Raw genomic sequence first — 20,115 nt, forward strand, 5'->3', positions numbered from 1 at the left:
TTCAGTTTATTGCATCTCTGAAACCAAATTGAGATTTGTATTTATTTTCGACGTGTGGCTGTGGTCTTTCTATGGCAGCTAGTCCTCTAAATGCTCCCTTAGTTGTCTAGTGATGGAAATCCCAGATCTAGGGAAAGGGGATACCTAGTCAGTTGTACAACTGAATGCATTCAACCAAAATGTGTCTTCCACATTTAACCCAAACCCCTCTGAATCAGAGAGGTGCAGGAGGCTGCTTTAATTCACATCATCGGCGCCCGGGGAGCAGTTATTGTGGGGGTTAACTGCCTTGCTCAACGGCAGATTTTTCCACCTTGCCGGGGCGAGGATTTAAACCAGCGACCTTTCGGTTACTGGCCCAACGCTCTTAACCACCAGGCTACCTGCCACCAGCCTGTCTGCCTAGGGAGACTAATAGTTGTCTGTCATGAACAGACAGACGTGTCTCTAGTCTCACCCCTACTGTGTTCATGGTGGTCTAGTTAATGTGACTGTGTATCACTGCGAGCCTGGTCTCCATGGTTGTCCTCTGCAAAGGTAGTCACTGCTAGCCTGGTCTCCATGGTTGTCTTCTTCAAAGGTAGTCACTGCTAGCCTGGTCTCCATGGTTGTCTTCTTCAAAGGTAGTCACTGCTAGCCTGGTCTCCATGGTTGTCTTCTTCAAAGGTAGTCACTGCTAGCCTGGTTTCCATGGTTGTCTTCTTCAAAGGTAGTCACTGCTAGCCTGGTCTCCATGGTTGTCTTCTTCAAAGGTAGTCACTGCTAGCCTGGTTTCCATGGTTGTCTTCTTCAAAGGTAGTCACTGCTAGCCTGGTTTCCATGGTTGTCCTCTTCAAAGGGAGTCACTGCTAGCCTGGTCTCCATGGTTGTCCTCTGCAAAGGTAGTCACTGCTAGCCTGGTCTCCATGGTTGTCTTCTTCAAAGGTAGTCACTGCTAGCCTGGTCTCCATGGTTGTCTTCTTCAAAGGGAGTCACTGCTAGCCTGGTCTCCATGGTTGTCTTCTTCAAAGGGAGTCACTGCTAGCCTGGTCTCCATGGTTGTCTTCTTCAAAGGTAGTCACTGCTAGCCTGGTTTCCATGGTTGTCTTCTTCAAAGGTAGTCACTGCTAGCCTGGTCTCCATGGTTGTCTTCTTCAAAGGTAGTCACTGCTAGCCTGGTTTCCATGGTTGTCTTCTTCAAAGGTAGTCACTGCTAGCCTGGTTTCCATGGTTGTCCTCTTCAAAGGGAGTCACTGCTAGCCTGGTCTCCATGGTTGTCCTCTGCAAAGGTAGTCACTGCTAGCCTGGTCTCCATGGTTGTCTTCTTCAAAGGTAGTCACTGCTAGCCTGGTCTCCATGGTTGTCTTCTTCAAAGGGAGTCACTGCTAGCCTGGTCTCCATGGTTGTCTTCTTCAAAGGGAGTCACTGCTAGCCTGGTCTCCATGGTTGTCTTCTTCAAAGGTGGTCACTGCTAGCCTGGTCTCCATGGTTATCTTCTTCAAAGGTAGTCACTGCTAGCCTGGTCTCCATGGTTGTCTTCTTCAAAGGTAGTCACTGCTAGCCTGGTCTCCATGGTTGTCTTCTTCAAATGTAGTCACTGCTAGCCTGGTCTCCATGGCTGTCCTCTTCAAAGGTAGTCACTACTAGCCTGGTTTCCATGGTTGTCCTCTTCAAGGGGAGTCACTGCTAGCCTGGTTTCCATGGTTGTCCTCTGCAAAGGTAGTCACTGCTAGCCTGGTTTCCATGGTTGTCCTCTTCAAAGGGAGTCACTGCTAGCCTGGTCTCCATGGTTGTCTTCTTCAAAGGGAGTCACTGCTAGCCTGGTTTCCATGGTTGTCCTCTTCAAAGGGAGTCACTGCTAGCCTGGTCTCCATGGTTGTCTTCTTCAAAGGTAGTCACTGCTAGCCTGGTTTCCATGGTTGTCCTCTTCAAAGGTAGTCACTGCTAGCCTGGTTTCCATGGTTGTCCTCTTCAAAGGGAGTCACTGCTAGCCTGGTCTCCATGGTTGTCCTCTACAAAGGGAGTCACTGCTAGCCTGGTTTCCATGGTTGTCTTCTTCAAAGGGAGTCACTGCTAGCCTGGTTTCCATGGTTGTCCTCTTCAAAGGGAGTCACTGCTAGCCTGGTTTCCATGGTTGTCTTCTTCAAAGGGAGTCACTGCTAGCCTGGTTTCCATGGTTGTCTTCTTCAAAGGGAGTCACTGCTAGCCTGGTTTCCATGGTTGTCCTCTTCAAAGGGAGTCACTGCTAGCCTGGTTTCCATGGTTGTCTTCTTCAAAGGGAGTCACTACTAGCCTGGTTTCCATGGCTGTGCTCTTCAAAGGTAGTCACTGCTAGCCTGGTCTCCATGGCTGTGCTCTTCAAAGGGAGTACATGCAGCCCAGCACCCCTGGCTAAGACTGGTCTCAGACGGGTCCCTTTCCCCTCTCCAAAGGTTAGTTCCTGACGCCACTGGTAAAAGGTGTCCCGGTTTGGCCTAACTTGGTTGCGGGAGAAGGGACATGGGGATGAAGGGATGAGGGGGCTAAGTTACATCAAATTAGGACAGGGCACAGTGGGTCTGTCTGAAGGAGTTGCTTCTTCTCTCGCATCTCATCCTCTTTAGATAGGAGCAGGTAATAGGTGACTAGGAAGGACAAGATAAGATCACACTAGGGTCTTTCATGAGGCCGCTGATGCATTTGACCTGGTGGTGTTAACAAATCGACATCACAAACGATTAGGAATAATTTGTCTGCTTTGCCGTTTAGAACGTAGGGAAATTATGAGATGTTAAGGGCTTTGCTGAAGCAATTCCTATTTCTCTAAAATATGATCAGCATGAAATGGACTCCAGGTTCATATTGTCCATGAACATGACACAAATAATAGAGCATTTACCCCTTGTGTGGTCCCTTTGATGAGCACAGTGGGATAAGGATCAATCCAATAATCAGACCGGAACGTCACCGTCCACAAACCTCCCCACACCAACCACAAACATCCCCCACCTCAAACCCCTCGCTAATACCATAACCACCTAAACCCACCACCACCACACCCTCCCACCACTGAGTCCTGATCCCCCTCTCAGCACCTCTAGCCTCCAGAGACCCCGGCCTCACCCCTCTCTCATTATAAAACAGATCCCAAATCAGCGGGTGGGGGGGGGCAGATCTCCTCAGGCCTTACTAGCCACTGCTCACCGCTCACTGCTCCAGCCACACACCACTGGACTAACTGGTTGCTTATTCTATTTCATGCATTGTACCATTGTAGCTTTTCTTTTGAATCCTATTAGAGGCTGAACTTGGTTTAACTGAAAAAGACTGACGACTTCACTCAATTAGCTGTAATAGGATTAACCGCTGGTATGGGCCGGGAGGTTTAAATAGGAATGGAATTTTGGCAGACACCTGCTACATGCACTGCATTCATCTCATAACGTCTAGTATGTGGGGGCCGCTTGTTTAATGGGGGCCAGTGAGGCCAGTGTTCCAGTGTGCAGTAGGCCCTGTGTGTATGTGAATGTTGGGGCAGGGATCTGAGAGTTGGCACACACACAGAAGGCCGTCCCTGTCCTGTCCCAAGCCCCAGTCTAGGCCTGTGAGGCTGCCAAGAACCCACAATGAGGGGGGAGGGGTGCCTCAGAACTGGGACTCTGTGTGTGTGTGTGTGTGTGTGTGTGTGTGTGTGTGTGTGTGTGTGTGTGTGTGTGTGTGTGTGTGTGTGTGTGTGTGCATCCATTTGATATATGGGAAGGACCTTTTATTTAAAAAGAAAAGGTGGGACACCTGAAAATGGTCTGACATACGGGACTGTCCTGGGATGACGTTGAATTATTATTATTATTAACTTTTATTTTGACAGGGAGTCAACGCTGAGACCAAGGTCTCTTCTCCAGATGGGCCCTTTATAGCACCACAATACACATCAAAATACAATAAACACATGTTAATAAACATAACAATACACAAAAAGCAAAACACAATCATAGAAACAGACACGTTCTTCAGTCAAAAGGTGACTCTATTTCCCCCATGTCGTAAAACACAACATTTAAATGCTGTTATGAATCACATTTGAAAATTGCCAAATGTCAAACAAGATCCTTACTTTAATGTATTTAATGAGTTTTAATGCTGGAATGAATTCATGTTTATATGTAATTAAAAAAAAAAAAGTATATTTCCTTCTTTTAACCATCTTGGGAGGAAAGTACAGTATGAGATACAGTGGGGGGGAAAAAGTATTTGATCCCCTGCTGATTTTGTATGTTTGCCCAATGACAAAGAAATTATCAGTCTATAATTTTAATGGTAGGTTTATTTGAACAGTGAGAGACAGAATAACAACAAAAATATAGAGAAAAACGCATGTCAAAAATTTTATAAATTGATTTGCATTTTAATGAGGGAAATAAGTATTTGACCCCCTCTCAATCAGAGAGATTTCTGGCTCCCAGGTGTCTTTTATACAGGTAACGAGCTGAGATTATGAGCACACTCTTAAAGGGAGTGCTCCTAACCGCAGCTTGTTACCTGTAAAAAAGACACCTGTCCACAGAAGCAATCAATCAATCAGATTCCAAACTCTCCACCATGGCCAAGACCAAAGAGCTCTCCAAGGATGTCAGGGACAAGATTGTAGACCTACACAAGGCTGGAATGGGCTACAAGACCATCGCCAAGCAGCTTGGTGAGAAGGTGACAACATTTGGTGCGATTATTCGCAAATGGAAGAAACACAAAAGAACTGTCAATATCCCTCGGCCTGGGGCTCCATGCAAGATCTCACCTCGTGGAGTTGCAATGATCATGAGAACGATGAGGAATCAGCCCAGAACTACACGGGAGGATCTTGTCAATGATCTCAAGGCAGCTGGGACCATAGTCACCAAGAAAACAATTGGTAACACACTACGCCGTGAAGGACTGAAATCCTGCAGCTCCCGCAAGGTCCCCCTGCTCAAGAATACATATACATGCCCGTCTGAAGTTTGCCAATGAACATCTGAATGATTCAGAGGACAACTGGTGAAAGTGTTGTGGTCAGATGAGACCAAAAGCTCTTTGGCATCAACTCAACTTGCCGTGTTTGGAGGAGGAGGAATGCTGCCGATGACCCCAAGAAAACCATCTCCACCGTCAAACATGGAGGTGGAAACATTATGCTTTGGGGGTGTTTTTCTGCTAAGGGGACAGGACAACTTCACCGCATCATTTTACGGGGCCATGTACTGTCAAATCTTGGGTGAGAACCTCCTTCCCTCAGCCAGGGCATTGAAAATGGGTCGTGGATGGGTATTTCAACATGACAATGACTCAAAACACACGGCCAAGGCAACAAAGGAGTGGCTCAAGAAGAAGCACATTAAGGTCCTGGAGTGGCCTAGCCAGTCTCCAGACCTTAATCCCATAGAAAATCTGTGGAGGGAGCTGAAGGTTCGAGTTGCCAAACGTCAGCCTCGAAACCTTAATGACTTGGAGAAGATCTGCAAAGAGGAGTGGGACAAATTCCCTCCTGAGATGTGCGCAAATCTGGTGGCCAACTACAAGAAACGTCTGACCTCTGTGATTGCCAACAAGGGTTTTGCCACCAAGTACTAAGTCATGTTTTGCAGAGGGGTCAAATATTTATTTCCCTCATTAAAATGCTAATCATTTAATAACATTTTTGACATGCGTTTTTCTGGAGTTTTTTGTTGTTATTCTGTCTCTCACTGTTCAAATAAACCTACCATTAAAATTATAGACTGATCATTTCTTTGTAAGTGGGCAAACGTACAAAATCAGCAGGGGATCAAATACTTTTTTCCCCCACTATATACAGTACCAGTCAAAAGTTTGGACACACCTACTCATTCCAGGGTTTTTCTTTATTTTTACTATTTTCTACATTGTAGAATAATAGTGAAGACATCACAACTATGAAGTAACACATATGGGATCATGTAGTAACCAAAAAAGTGTTAAACAAATCTAAATATATTTTATATTTCAGATTCTTCACAGTAGCCACCTTGATGAGCACTTGTTGGCTGCTTTTCCTTCAATATGCGGTCCAACTCATCCCAAACCATCTCAATTGGGTTGAGGTTGAGTGATTGTGGAGGCCAGGTCATCTGATGCAGCACTCCAAAATAGTAAAAATAAAGAAAAACCCTTGAATGGGTAGGTGTGTCCAAGTGTTTGACTGGTGCTGTATGTATTGACCTATCATGACTGTGATGATTTGCGAGGTCATGAACTGTTCGGGAGGCTTTGCATCTCAGACAAGGACCTTATTTAGTCTCTTCAATACAGTCTGGTTGGCATCCTCGCTGGTGTTAATATCTTATTTCCTCCCAGCTATATTACATCTATTCATTTTCATATTTGTTTCCATCTCTGATACACAGCAAGAAGAACACAGCAGCTAGCCATTAGATACAGTTCAACTGAGGCCATCTTTATCTGGCTAAATGTAGTTAGTGATAAATGTACTATCCCAGGGCTGTCTCGAGCAGGGTGAATGAGATACTGTAATTACACTATTAAACCACTAAACTAACCAATCTTATAGTCTTGTCATGGTAAATACACCTAGATGCACATTCAATGGGGGTTAACCCGCACAGGGCAAAGAGCTAAAGTGTTCAATTAGATGTACAGTTAAGTGATCATGCCAGAGAAGCCGGTGTTTGGAGGATATATTGGCACGGGTGTTGTTCGTCTCGAGCCACATACAACAAAGTACATTACATATATTTTTGTTTTCCCTTTATTCACTTCGACGGATTGGATCAGAATCATGTGCGCCAGGGGAGTCCACATCTGCTCGACATTGTTTCTCCATATGGTAGATGAACTGTTTCCCTTACACTGTATTCTGGCCAGAGACAAGAAACCTAAAAAAGCTGAGTAGCCTAGGTATAGTTCAAAGATGCTACCGTACTGTATAGTAATTTCAACTGGCCCTCAGGTCTCCCAGGCAGGCTCAGAGTGAAAACACACTTTGTGAGGTCTACACTATAAAAGCCTTTCTGTTGAACCACAGAGCCCCTGGTTTTATTTCACTAGGCAAGTCAGTTAAGAATAAATTTCTATTTACAACGGTGGCCTACACCGGCCAAACCCAGACGACGCTGGACAAATTGTACGCCGTCCTATGAGACTCCCAATCACGGCCGGCTGTGATACAGCCTGGATTCAAACCAGGGTGTCTGTAGTGACACCTCAAGCACTGAGATGCAGTGCCTTAGACCGCTGTGCCACTCGGGAGCACACTAGTTGTGTGGCTTTAATACCCTACCTCTGGCTCTGTCTCTGGATTCATCCCAGCAGAGATGGGGTCTGGACTGGAGTGTGTAGATACATAGATAGAGTCCCTCATACTGACTGACTGCAGGCCCAGTGGGCCACAGCACGACACCCCCAGGCACTTCGCCAGCCCAGATGGGTGGTCTGGCCCAATCACTGCCTGAATCCCTAGCTATTCCTCCTAACTACACCTTCCCCCTTTCCTACACCCAGCCCCTCAGTGGGGTCTATAGGGCTGTCAGCTTTGGGCCCCCCACCAACCCCTCCACCTCCACCTGCACTGAGACAGTCACAATCAGGCATCATCAGGCTAACAGCAGGGGCTGCTTGTACATACACACTCTGGATTGTCATCCATCCATCCCTCCATGCCCCCGGCAACCATAGGGGATACCCTGCTTCTGAGAGGATAGGCCCTCTTGCTATCTCTTACACACACACACAGGCAAACACATGTGTGAGTACAAACACAAATGAATACACAGGTGTATACACACACACTCTTTATCATTCTCACACACACACACACACACACACACACACACACACACACACACACACACACACACACACACACACACACACACACACACACACACACACACACACCACGTGAGGCCCTAGCTCCCCTGAACCAGACACACTTTAACACATGAAAGGCCTCCTGCAGACCAGAGAAAACAGAATTGCTGCTTTGAAGTTTCCCTGACTTCTCCCCAACACCGGCTGCAAGTCTGATTCATTTCTTGCTTTGGGTAACCTGTCTGGGCCAACTGCAACTGAGATGGGAGTTATTGTATTTCAGTGACAATAGCCCAAATATCCCCAAACTGGGAAATATAAACTCTCAGTTGCATAGCTAGAAGCCAGGGGAAGAGAGAGAGAGGGGAAAAAATGACTCTAAAGAAACTGGATTTACGCCATAGCGTTAGCACAACCAAAATAAACACAGACAAGCACACACATGTTAACCCTGGAAGCTATAATTCCAGTGACATGTCTTGGCTCAGTGGTCCATCAGCACTTTGTGAGGAGGACTTAATCTCACGGACAATACCGGCCAAATCCTGTGGGACAGAATTCCAGAGAAATGACCCTTGAAACACAAAGAGCCTTTTTGGGTGGTTCCTGGCTCAAATGTGCGGACATCGGCATTCGTTTTTAATCACATCATGAGATTAACTATCAATGGCAGAGCAGAGACAGCCAAAACGCATGGACAGACACACACACACACACAGCCAAGCCTCACACAACACACTCATCCACTGCTTTCCTCTCAAAGGTTTGTTTGATATGGTGTGTCTAATCTAATCAAAATACAGATTCCACCACCACCACCGGGCCAGGGACAGTAACAACACTGCCCTTGAACAGAGATAGGTGCCTCACCTCAATTGCCTACTATACCCAGCCATATGAGCTACAGAATGTGACAGGATCATCAACAATGAGCATCATTCACCTTGTTGATTTATGAATTGGTGTGCCTTTTTTGATACAGTTAAATAAAGGTTAAATAAAATTTAAAATTAAAAACACCACAGCCATACTTTACAACAGATCGCAACTGGTCGATCTCCAAGGCATTCCTATTCGATCGCCAAACATTCTGGAAAAAACCCAACGAAAAATGTACTTTTTTTATTTTGAATTCGTTTTGCTGTTGGCTGGTAGGTGCACTCGATTCAGCTGCCCTGCGCGCCTGGTAGGAGAAGTGTTCCCATTTTGAACCATTTCATGTGTCAGAAGGTACCATGTTGGCAGTAACGAAGCAGGCATAAAGAAAAGCTACAGTAAAGTTGATACTGTGAGATTTCTAAAAGTTTAAAACCATGACTAGAGAGAGACTGTCAACGAATACCGCAAAGAGCTTTTGTATTTATGACTGAGTTCATGTTTAAGTTCTTACTCAGCACTGTCAAAACTTTGTATTCAACACTTTTATATGCCACAACAAGCACTGTAATGAATGAGTAGGAAAGTGTATCGGTAGATTTGCGTTGTTATTATTAGCGGCTTGGCTCTTTTTTGATAGCGAAGAATTGGTGTCCCTTTTTTGGTCAGTGTCAATGAAAGAAAGGGAGAGTGGAGAAACGTTGAGAGATGGACCATCACATGCTGACCAGACCGCTCGCGCGTATGTTGATATTGTCTACCTACACCGGACTTGATCGGTACACGCAGCTTGAAATATCAAAACGAACTCTGAACCAACTATGTTAATTTGGGGACAGGTTGAAAAGCATTAAACATATATGGCAATTTAGCTAGCTAGCTTGCTGTTGCTAACTCATTTGTCCTGGGATATAAACATTGGGTTGTTATTTTACCTGAAATGCACAAGTCCTCTACTCCAACAATTAATTCACAGATAAAAGGGTCAACTGTGTTTGTTTCTAGTAATCTCTTCTCCTTCAGGCTTCTTTTTCTTTGGACTTTATATGGTGGTTGGCAACCAACTTTAAGGTGCATTACCACTACTAACTGAACTGGAGTGTGGAACTCAGTTAATCTTTCAATCACCCACATGGGTATGTGCTCCTAAAACCAATGAGGAGATTACACGTGGGTATATGCACCTAAAATCCAATGAGGAGATGGGAAAGGCGGGACTTGCAGCGCATCTAGTGTCACAAATAGGATTCCCGAGTGGGCTCCCAAGGGGCGCAGCGGTCTAAGGCACTGCATCTCAGTGCTAGAGGTGTCACCACAGACACCCTGGTTGAAATCCAGGCTGTATCACAACAGGCCGTGATTGGGAGTCCCATAGGGCGGTGCACAATTGTCCCAGCGTCGTCCGGGTTTGGCTGGTGTAGGCCGTCATTGTAAATAAGATTTTGTACTTAACTGACTTGCCTAGTTAAATAAAGGTTAAATTAAAAAAAACATTTGAACCAAGTTGTATTTTAGTGCCTGGCTACGCAGATGCCCGTGAGCAGTGTGGGGGGGGGCAACGATTGAATAACATGTATGTGTACATTTATTTTGCAATTCGAGCGGTGTGGTCAGCATGTCAGTCTGCTGCTCTTTCCCTCGGCTGAGACTGACCATCAGATGCAGGCACCATCTGCCCAGTAAAATACAAATGTAAAGCTAATTATTTAAATGTATGCTCACTCAGCTGTGCCTCAGAGGTAATACAACAACTGATCAATCTATTACCGGTGTGATCATATAGCCTACCTCAAATTTTGAAATATGATTGTAAGAAATGTCCCGAACAACAATGCATTGGCAGGGCAATTGAACCAAACCCAGTATACAGGGATAATGTCGTGGTCTTATAGCCTACTGCACAAACCTCATTGCTACAGAACTGTTTTTAATTAGTTAATGTTGCTTGTGTTTTTTAAGCCATGTTAGAAAAAAAAATCTGAGCGATAGATCCCGGCTTGCATTTTGACTCAGAAAGTGATCTTGACTCAAAAATAGTTTGGTGACCAATGCTTTACAATGTACAGTAGATGTATCTATCAATCACATAGGCTGCACATAAGGAAAGAGTTGTTTATCTCCCATGTGAGAAATTAAACAAGAAGGTTGTTCATACCTTCCATGTGTTGTGTGGTTGATGCCAGGCTGGAGGCTGCTGCTCTGTGTAGTAGGCCCCCAGGTATGGGTATGGAGGGCGGGCAGGCCGGGTTGGACAGGCAGGGTGAGGAGGGTAGGGGTAGGGCCGGTGCTGCTGTGGCCAGGTATGGGGGTGGGGATGTGGTCCTGGGGGGCCCAAGTATTCCTGCTTCACCCCCTCAGGCTGTCCCCTTAGTTGACCCCTCACCAGCTGCACCACAGGCAGGTCAGTCTGGGAATCGAACATGGCTCTCCTCTCCACGGATGGTCTTGTCTGGGTCAAAGAGAAACAGAACAGACAAGGGCCTATACAGTCATTAAGCCACTCTGTAATGTTTGGCTCGTTGAGCTAACAATCTATTGTCTGACTGACTGATCGTTAAGATGGCTGTCATAGACAGTAATGTTACGACTCCCCACAATAACCCTTCATAAAACATACTACTATACTGTAGGTGCCCACTAACTCTAACCACATGAGATTCCTATTAAAATTAAAGGATTTTCCAAAGGAACTCCCTCTGAAACCTTTGGTCTGATGACAGCAGCCTGTTGAACAGTTTATTCTTGGAATGGATGGGAGACCAGATATTGCTGGAAGTGGTGTTGGTGGGCCAGTGGGAGGCACGCATTCTAAAATAATATCCCAAGTGATTTAGGGTGCTGTCTTTCTGATTGGATGTTAAATAGGTGTCCTGATTCTCTGTGGTACCCTAAAGATTCCATGGAACTTATTGTAAGAGTAGGGGTGTCAACCCCAGTTTCCTGGCTGAATTCCCAATATGGCCACCTTATCATCCCCAGCTTCCAAATGGCTCATTCATGTATCTGTTCCCCAGGTTGTTGCTGTAAATGTCACGGGTGTCGCAGGGTTTAGACCAAGACACAGCAGGAAAATGTATACTCATATTCTTTTATTAAATGGACAAAGAAGGAAAACGTATACAAAACCACGACGACAAAGAACATGCCGGCACGGCACAAAGCTATACACAGCAACAATCTCCCACAAAATCCCATGACAAAAACACTCCTGTATATAGGACCTTCAATCAGAGGCAACGATAGACAGCTGCCTCCAATTGAAGGCCCCAATCCCCATTACCAAAACATAGAAATACAAACACCTAGACAGAACATAGAAAAACTAACATAGAACAATAACCAAAACCCTGGACTAATAAATCAAATACCCCTCTACCTAAATACATAGCCCGAACCATATAAACCAAATACCCCCTCTACATGAACACATACAGAAACACACCCTGAACCACATAAAACAAATACCCCCTGCCACGTCCTGACCAAACTACAATAACAAATAACCCCTATTACTGGTCAGGACGTGACAGTAAATGTGTTCTCAGTCACCTTACCTGGGAAAATAAGGGTTATAAAAAAAAGTACCCAGCAAACATTGGCATGATGTGGGGCTAAAATATTGGCCTCACAAAGGCTTCCCACATTAGGCCGATCCACCTTTGCTCGTTGGCCCCAAGGGCAGCTTGAAATAAGCCCACCCTTTTGGATCGGCTGCCCTATACATTGTATCAGAACGATAAAGTTGTTACTATTATATATATATATATATATATATATATATATATATATATATATACTCAGCAAAAAAAGAAACGTTCTCTCACTGTCAACTGCATTTATTTTCAGCAAACTTAATTAACGTGTAAATATTTGTATGAACATAACAAGATTAAACAACTGAGACATTAACTGAACAAGTTCCACAGACATGTGACTAACAGAAATTGAATAATGTGACTAAGGCACGTTCACGCAGATGAGTAGGGACCCTGGGCATCTTTCTTTTGGTGTTTTTCAGAGTCAGTAGAAAGGCTTCTTTAGTGTCCTAGGTTTTCATAACTGTGACTTTAATTGCTGTTAGTGTCTTAACAACCGTTCCACAGGTGCATGTTCATTAATTGTTAATGGTTCATTGAACAAGCATGGGAAACAGTGTTTAAACCTTTTACAATGAAGATCTGTGAAGTTATTTGGATTTTTACAAATTATCTTTGAAAGACAGGGTCCTGAAACATATATATTTAAACCAGAGAAGTTTTTGTCACATGCACTTACCAAAGTCTTTTCACAGACTTCGTCATTGGCATTGTACAACAGAAAAGTTCAACTGGAACGGCTTTCTCAGTAATGGTTGCACAAAAATAACTTGTGAACTTAGAGCTACTGTGTTGGGTTGGTGTAGGCTAGCCCGTATTGGGCTGGTGTAGGCTAGACTGTGTTGGGTTGGTGTAGGCTAGCCCGTATTGGGCTGGTGTAGGCTAGACTGTGTTGGGTTGGTGTAGGCTAGACTGTGTTGGGCTGGTGTAGGATAGACTGTGTTGGGTTGGTGTAGGCTAGCCCGTATTGGGCTGGTGTAGGCTAGACTGTGTTGGGTTGGTGTAGGCTAGACTGTGTTGGGTTGGTGTAGGCTAGACTGTGTTGGGTTGGTGTAGGCTAGCCCGTATTGGGCTGGTGTAGGCTAGACTGTGTTGGGTTGGTGTAGGCTAGCCCGTATTGGGCTGGTGTGGGCTAGCCCGTATTGGGCTGGTGTAGGCTAGACTGTGTTGGGTTGGTGTAGGCTAGACTGTGTTGGGTTGGTGTAGGCTAGACTGTGTTGGGTTGGTGTAGGCTAGCCCGTATTGGGCTGGTGTAGGCTAGCCCGTATTGGGCTGGTGTAGGCTAGACTGTGTTGGGTTGGTGTAGGCTAGACTGTGTTGGGTTGGTGTAGGCTAGCCCGTATTGGGCTGGTGTAGGCTAGCCCGTATTGGGCTGGTGTAGGCTAGACTGTGTTGGGTTGGTGTAGGCTAGCCCGTATTGGGCTGGTGTAGGCTAGACTGTGTTGGGTTGGTGTAGGCTAGACTGTGTTGGGCTGGTGTAGGATAGACTGTGTTGGGCTGGTGTAGGCTAGACTGTGTTGGGCTGGTAGGCTAGCCCGTATTGGGCTGGTGTAGGCTAGACTGTGTTGGGTTGGTGTAGGCTAGACTGTGTTGGGTTGGTGTAGGCTAGCCCGTATTGGGCTGGTGTAGGCTAGCCCGTATTGGGCTGGTGTAGGCTAGACTGTGTTGGGTTGGTGTAGGCTAGCCCGTATTGGGCTGGTGTGGGCTAGCCCGTATTGGGCTGGTGTGGGCTAGCCCGTGTTGGGCTGGTAGGCTAGCCCGTGTTGGGCAGGTGTGGGCTTGGTGTGGGCTAGCCCATGTTGGGCCGGTGTGGGCTTGGTGTGGGATTTGTGTGGGCTAGCCCCTGCCCACCTTGCCCACCAAATACCCACATGGGACCAATGGGGTCATGTATGCTGGGTAATGTCCTTGTCTCTTCTAGTAGGAGATAATGAGTGTCACTGTAGTAATAGGGAGCATCATGTTCTGTAGAAACCATTGAAATTACCGCGGCATACTGCATTCAGTTGATACATAAACCAAATCAAGCTGGGCAATTGAATTGGGAAAACAAGTCTGCCAATAAACCAATGTAAATGACCTAAGTGACATATTGGGGTGAATCCATCCAAATCATGCTTCAGCAGAGTGTGGCCTGTCCTTAAACAGTGGGACACATTTAAATGCCATGGTTAACTTGATGTTGTATAGTCCCACAGAGAGATTGTACCTCAATAAGTCAATTTGGGGCCTTTCTCAGTAGTCTATTTTACACATGCGTCAAAGAATTGTCCGCAATCACTGATACAAGTTGACACTTTTCATCCTCCTTGTGCTTTTGTGCAGATATGGAGTCGGGCAACTTCTGCCTACAGTGTGAATCACCTGTGGCACAAAAGAGGACCCCTCAGCCAGCATTGGCTGCCCTGGACCATGCCTGTCTGAATGTCCGTGTGTCATCCCCATGTGTTATCCATTAGAGATCAGTTAGTGGAGAGACGGCCCCACACACTCAGAGACAGCTTTGAGAAATAAACAGAGCAGAGACTAGAAGGGAAGGGGCCTCTAATAGGGAGGTAAGGAGAGGTGGCAGTGAGGTGGAAGGGAAGGAGAAGTGTGTCGGCCCTAAGCAATGGCCCTTCTCCTCTTCATCCCTTCACATGGAGAGGTAATTAGCAAGGTTCTGGCTGCCTCTCTTTCCCTCTCTCCTCTTCTCTTTTTCTCCCCCTCTCTCCCTCCCTAACCTCTCTCTCCCTATCCCTCTCTCTGTGCATAACGCAAACACTATGTAATTGCCCCTTCTTTTTTCTGTCGCCAGCATTGCAGAACACTGGTGCTAGATAATTGCTCATTCTATGTCAGACAAAGGACAAATGTGTTGGATGAAGTTGGGTGACGGGAAAAATATATGGTGTCCACATATCTGCATTCCACGGGTGATGCCTGTTTTAGCCTGCCCATTTTGAACAATTGGCCTTGTTTGCACTTGACTTGGGTCTGTGTCAGCAATTGTTTATGTGTAGATCCCTCTATTAGGTAGAGGACATTCTGCCCTCTCAGACAAGGAGTCCATTTTGCCAGTGGTAATATACTAATGGGCATTTGTGGGCAAGGTAATGTCACTAAACCAGGCTTTTGTTGCCAGTTGCACCCACTACACGATTTATACTTGTCTAAACAGTTGACACCTATGTTAGGGGTGGATAGTGTTGACTTGAAAAATAAGGATGTGACTATATATGACCACTAAAATGATTTATATAAGCATATATACTGAACAAAAATATAAAAGCAACATGTAAAGTGTTGGTCCAATGTTTCATGAGCTAAAATAAAAGATCCCAGAAATGTTCCACACACACAAAAAGCTTCTTTCTCTCAAATGTTGTGCACACATTTGTTTACATCCCTGTTAGTGAGTATTCCTCCTTTGCCAACATAATCCATCCACCTGACAGGTGTGGCATATCAACAAACTGATTAAACAGCATGATCCTTTTACAGGTGTATCTTGTGCTGGGGACAATAAAATAATGTGCAGTTTTGTCACACAATACACTGGCACAGACGTCTCAAATTTTGACGGAGCGTTCAATTGGCATGCTGACTGCAGGAATGTTCACCAGAGCGTTTGTCAGAGAGTCTACCATAAGCTGGCTCCAACATCATGTTAGAGAATTTGTAACCACGCCAGCCCAGGACCTCCATATCTGGCTTTTTTACCTGTGGGATTGTCTGAGACCAGCCAACCAGACAGCTGATGAAACTGAGGGGTATTTCTATCTGTAATAAAGCCCTTTTGTGGGGGAAATCTCATTCTGATTGGCTGGCCCCAAGTGGGTGGGCCTATGCCCTCCCTGCCCTCCTTTGCCCACCCATCGCCCCTGCCCAGTCATGTGAATTCCATAGATTAGGGACAAATGATTTTATTTCAATTGACTGATTCCCTTATATGAACTATAACTCAGTAAAATCTTTGAAATTGTTGCATGTTGCGTTTTATATTTTTGTTCAGGATATTTCAATGAGATGGACCTCGTACTACATGCATATTCCATATAAAATAGATTCAGAAAATGATTTTCACAGTCTGCTGTAAAATCAAGTTTGAAAATGATTGCGTCACAAGATGACAAAACATGACATGTTAGGAAGCTTAAAAGCTGTGAATCCCCTTGTATTGTGTTCTCTCTTGCAACTTATTGATCACAGCATGGTATGATCACTTAATTCTCCATCAATGTGTCAATCAGATCCCAGTTACATCTTCCTGATTCAACGGGCCACCAGGCTATTTAGTCGGGGACTTTCGAGGGCAACATGCAAATGTTATTCTGTCTCGCTCCTTTTAAAACAGACAGCTGTTGTCATTGTCCCTCTGCCCCTCCTCTGCCCAACTCACACACACACACAAATGTTTGTTTGACTAGCCTTGTGGGGAACCAAACAATTGATTCCCATTCAAAATCCTATTTTCCCTAACCCTAAACATAACCCTTAACATAACCTTAACCCCAAACCCCTAAGCATAACCATAACTCTAACTCTAAACCTAACCCCTAACCTTAACTCTAACTCTAAACCTAACCCCTAACCTTAACTCTAACTCTAAACCTAACCTCTAACACTAATTGTAACCCTAAACCTAACCCCTAAGCCTAAAATTGCCTTTTTCCTTGTGGGGACCAGCCACATTTTCCTTGTTTTACTATCCTTGTGAGGACTTCTGCTCCCCACAAGGATAGTGCACACACACACACACACACACACACACACACACACACACACGTCCTTCTCAGCCCCAGAGAGAGGAAGTCAGTGCATCGTTTCCTCAGGAGGATGTTATGTTCTGAGTGTCTGTGTCACAGTCTGACGAGCAAACCCCCCCTTCTCCCTCATACCCCATTTCACCCACTCCTCCACCCTCCACCTCATTAAAACCCTTCCCATAGACACCACCGCTCTGTGAGGCTCTCTGCTCTCGCATCACCTCCTATCCCCCACTGCCTCTATGTCTTCCTTTGGGCCTCAACCCTTTATTTTCATCAGGCAAGACATGAAGAGGAAAAAAAACATGTTTCTTCTCTCTTCCCTCTCTTGTCTTCAGTGGGCTGCTGGGGCTTTGTGGCTGAGCTTTCAAGTAGCAAGCACCTATTTATTTGCTCTTTTCACCGCTAATTCTCCATCATTGTCCCTCAACACCTCCCATGGAGCTGTGAACAAGGCAGCCATGAGAGACTGCTTTCTCTCCTTAGGATGTGATTCACTGAGCTGGGATAATGATGAGGCTACGGACACTGGAGAGATGCAGGCTCATTCACAGCACAGCACTGCTATTCTGTTCTGTACAGCCCAACAGTAAGCACTCTGCTACTCCACAATCACCATGTGTGTTATGTGTGCAAATGAACTCAGATTATTGGTCATAGTTATGAAATGACTTCTGGTCATCACTTGTTCTTTCAACTGCTGGGTAGATTAGGCCAACCAGTCCGTTTTGTGTTTCAAGACGCTACCTGACAATCTGGTCATTCTTTGGGCTTGTGGTTTGAGAAAGGAATGTTGACACACAGGCTATTTGTTTTGAGGTAGCAGACAGCTCGTGTCCCTCGTCAAGATATCCCACTTGTTGATTGAACTTGACACTGTTAAATACATTACTGGCAGGAACATCTCGTCACAAATTTGTGCCACCTGTGTTCAGTTATCAGACAGACAGACAGACAGACAGACATGTCTGCCTAGCGATTACAGCATTCCCCTACCCATGAGAGAGAAAATGACTTGTATCTGTCTGACTGTCTGCCTCACAAGTCAATCTGATCACTTGCATTACTTCAAAGACAAAAGCGCCCCAGCATAAGAGACAGTGGAGTGGTCTCAGAGGGGGGAGATAGATTCCTCGTCTCCATCCTCTATGTCAATCTATGTCATCTCTGGTTGGTCAGGTCTGGGCGGCAGCATATACATTCACTGAACTCAATGAGACCCCCCACTGGGGTAAGGTTAGCATGGTCTCCACTTGGAAGTGAACTGTTAGACCGTACAGTGATACAATGTGTACATTATTTGATCTATTTCTCTCTCGCTCACTCTCTCTCTACATCTTGGTCTCTGTATCTCGCTCTCTCTCTCTCACTTTCTCTCTGTCTGCATTTCTGTCTGTCTCTCTCTCCCTTCTGTCTATCTCCCTCCCTCTATCTCTCGCTTCAAGCCTTCTGTCAGCATTTTAGATTAGTGTCTGTGGAGCAGTGAAGTGTCCACTCTTTTCCCCTCTATAGCAAAGTGAGTGCCTGAAGGGCTCTCCCATCACCAGACATGGCACTTGATAGAAGAGTAGTGTCATCTCAAACTAAAGTCATCCTTTTCTTAATGAGGCAATGTCATTTAGTCCAGTATCATTAACATTAGTATAATATCTGAACTGTGTTATATCTGAAATACTGAACACTAAGATGGTAGTGGTCCAAGATGCTCAAGTTGTCTTCATGCTCAAGTTGTCTTTCCCCTATGATCCACAAGAGGGCAATGTATACACCATTTCCTATGCTTCAAGTGGTTCCCCTCTCTTGCCATTCTATACGAATGCATTGTTGAATCTCCACACCCAGTAACAAAAAGTATTATTATATGTTTACGTCCAGCTGGGTTAAATTATATTAAGAAATCCTATTATAGCCTAGCTATAACATGAATCATGAATGAACTTTGACTCATCCAGTAGCCTACTCCCACACAAATTACAACACGCTGACAGCACACCAACACTTTTCACATAGTGGACACACCACCCATAATGCACAGTATGCGTGCAGTGGGCACTGCAATCCTCTCTGTCCTCTAAACATTGTTTTTTGGATGTTTTTGCTAAGTCATAGCGACACATTCTGTAATGAGTCATGTGCCACTTTAAATACTCACACTGGGGCCCTCGCCCCCTCACCAGTGTGTGGTGCAAACTCATCCCGTCTAAACAGGTTGCCCATATAACATGATAAAATCAAATGTCCCATGATGATCGTGACAAATTACAGAAGTCCAAGAGATTTTTCGAAACATATTGAGAATAATATCTGGTGACCAAAACAAAAGAGGAAATCCCCAAAAGAGGGGGGTGTGGAAGGCTTTTCTTGCAATGTCATTGTGTACATTATAGAAGTTCACTGAAACAAAAAAACAATCACAGCACATGAGACATGGTGTTCACAGGGCAGAAGAACAAACCCAAACAACTGCAAGGCTGCATCAACACAACTATCTAAACTCAACAAAGGAGTTTTGACCCTGTCTTTCAAAGATAATTCATAAAAATCCAAATAACTTCACAGATCTTCATTGTAAAGGGTTTAAACACTGTTTCCCATGCTTGGTCAATGAACCATAAACAATTAATGATCATGCACCTGTGGAACGGTCGTGAAGACACTAACAGCTTACAGACGGTAGGCAATTAAGGTCACAGTTATGAAAACTTAGGACACTAAAGAGGCCTTTCTCCTGACTCTGAAAAACACCAAAAGACACCAGGGTCCCTGCTCATCTGTGTGAACTTGCCTTAGGCATGCTTCAAGGAGGCATGAGGACTGCAAATGTGGCCAGGGCAATAAATTGACTGTGAGACGCCTAAGACAGCGCTACAGGGAGACAGGACAGACAGCTGATCATCCTCGCAGTGGCAGACCACGTGTAACAACACCTGCACAGGATCAGTACATCCGAACATCACACCTGCGGGACAGGTACAGGATGGCAACAACAACTGCCCGAGTTACACCAGGAACGCACAATCCCTCCATCAGTGCTCAGACTGTCCGCAATAGGCTGAGAGAGGCTGGACTGAGGGCTTGTAGGCCTGTTGTAAGGCAGGTCCTCACCAGACATCACC

At 45.2% G+C, this 20,115-nt stretch overlaps 1 protein-coding gene across 4 annotated transcripts in view; it reads right to left on the bottom strand.

Annotated features, from left to right (window-relative positions):
- Positions 1-20,115, bottom strand: part of LOC106576052 (transcription factor EC) — a 57,802-nt gene that overhangs the window by 35,909 nt on the left and 1,778 nt on the right. For all 4 annotated transcript variants that reach the window (XM_014152889.2, XM_014152888.2, XM_014152887.2 and 1 more), the window contains exon 2: positions 10,811-11,104. In XM_014152889.2, coding sequence (XP_014008364.1) covers positions 10,811-11,077 — 267 coding nt within the window. In that variant the 5' untranslated portion in view covers positions 11,078-11,104. The remainder of the gene's footprint in view (positions 1-10,810; positions 11,105-20,115) is intronic.

This window comes from Salmo salar, chromosome ssa17 (assembly GCF_905237065.1).
Source record: "Salmo salar chromosome ssa17, Ssal_v3.1, whole genome shotgun sequence".
NCBI classification, from domain to species: domain Eukaryota; kingdom Metazoa; phylum Chordata; class Actinopteri; order Salmoniformes; family Salmonidae; genus Salmo; species Salmo salar.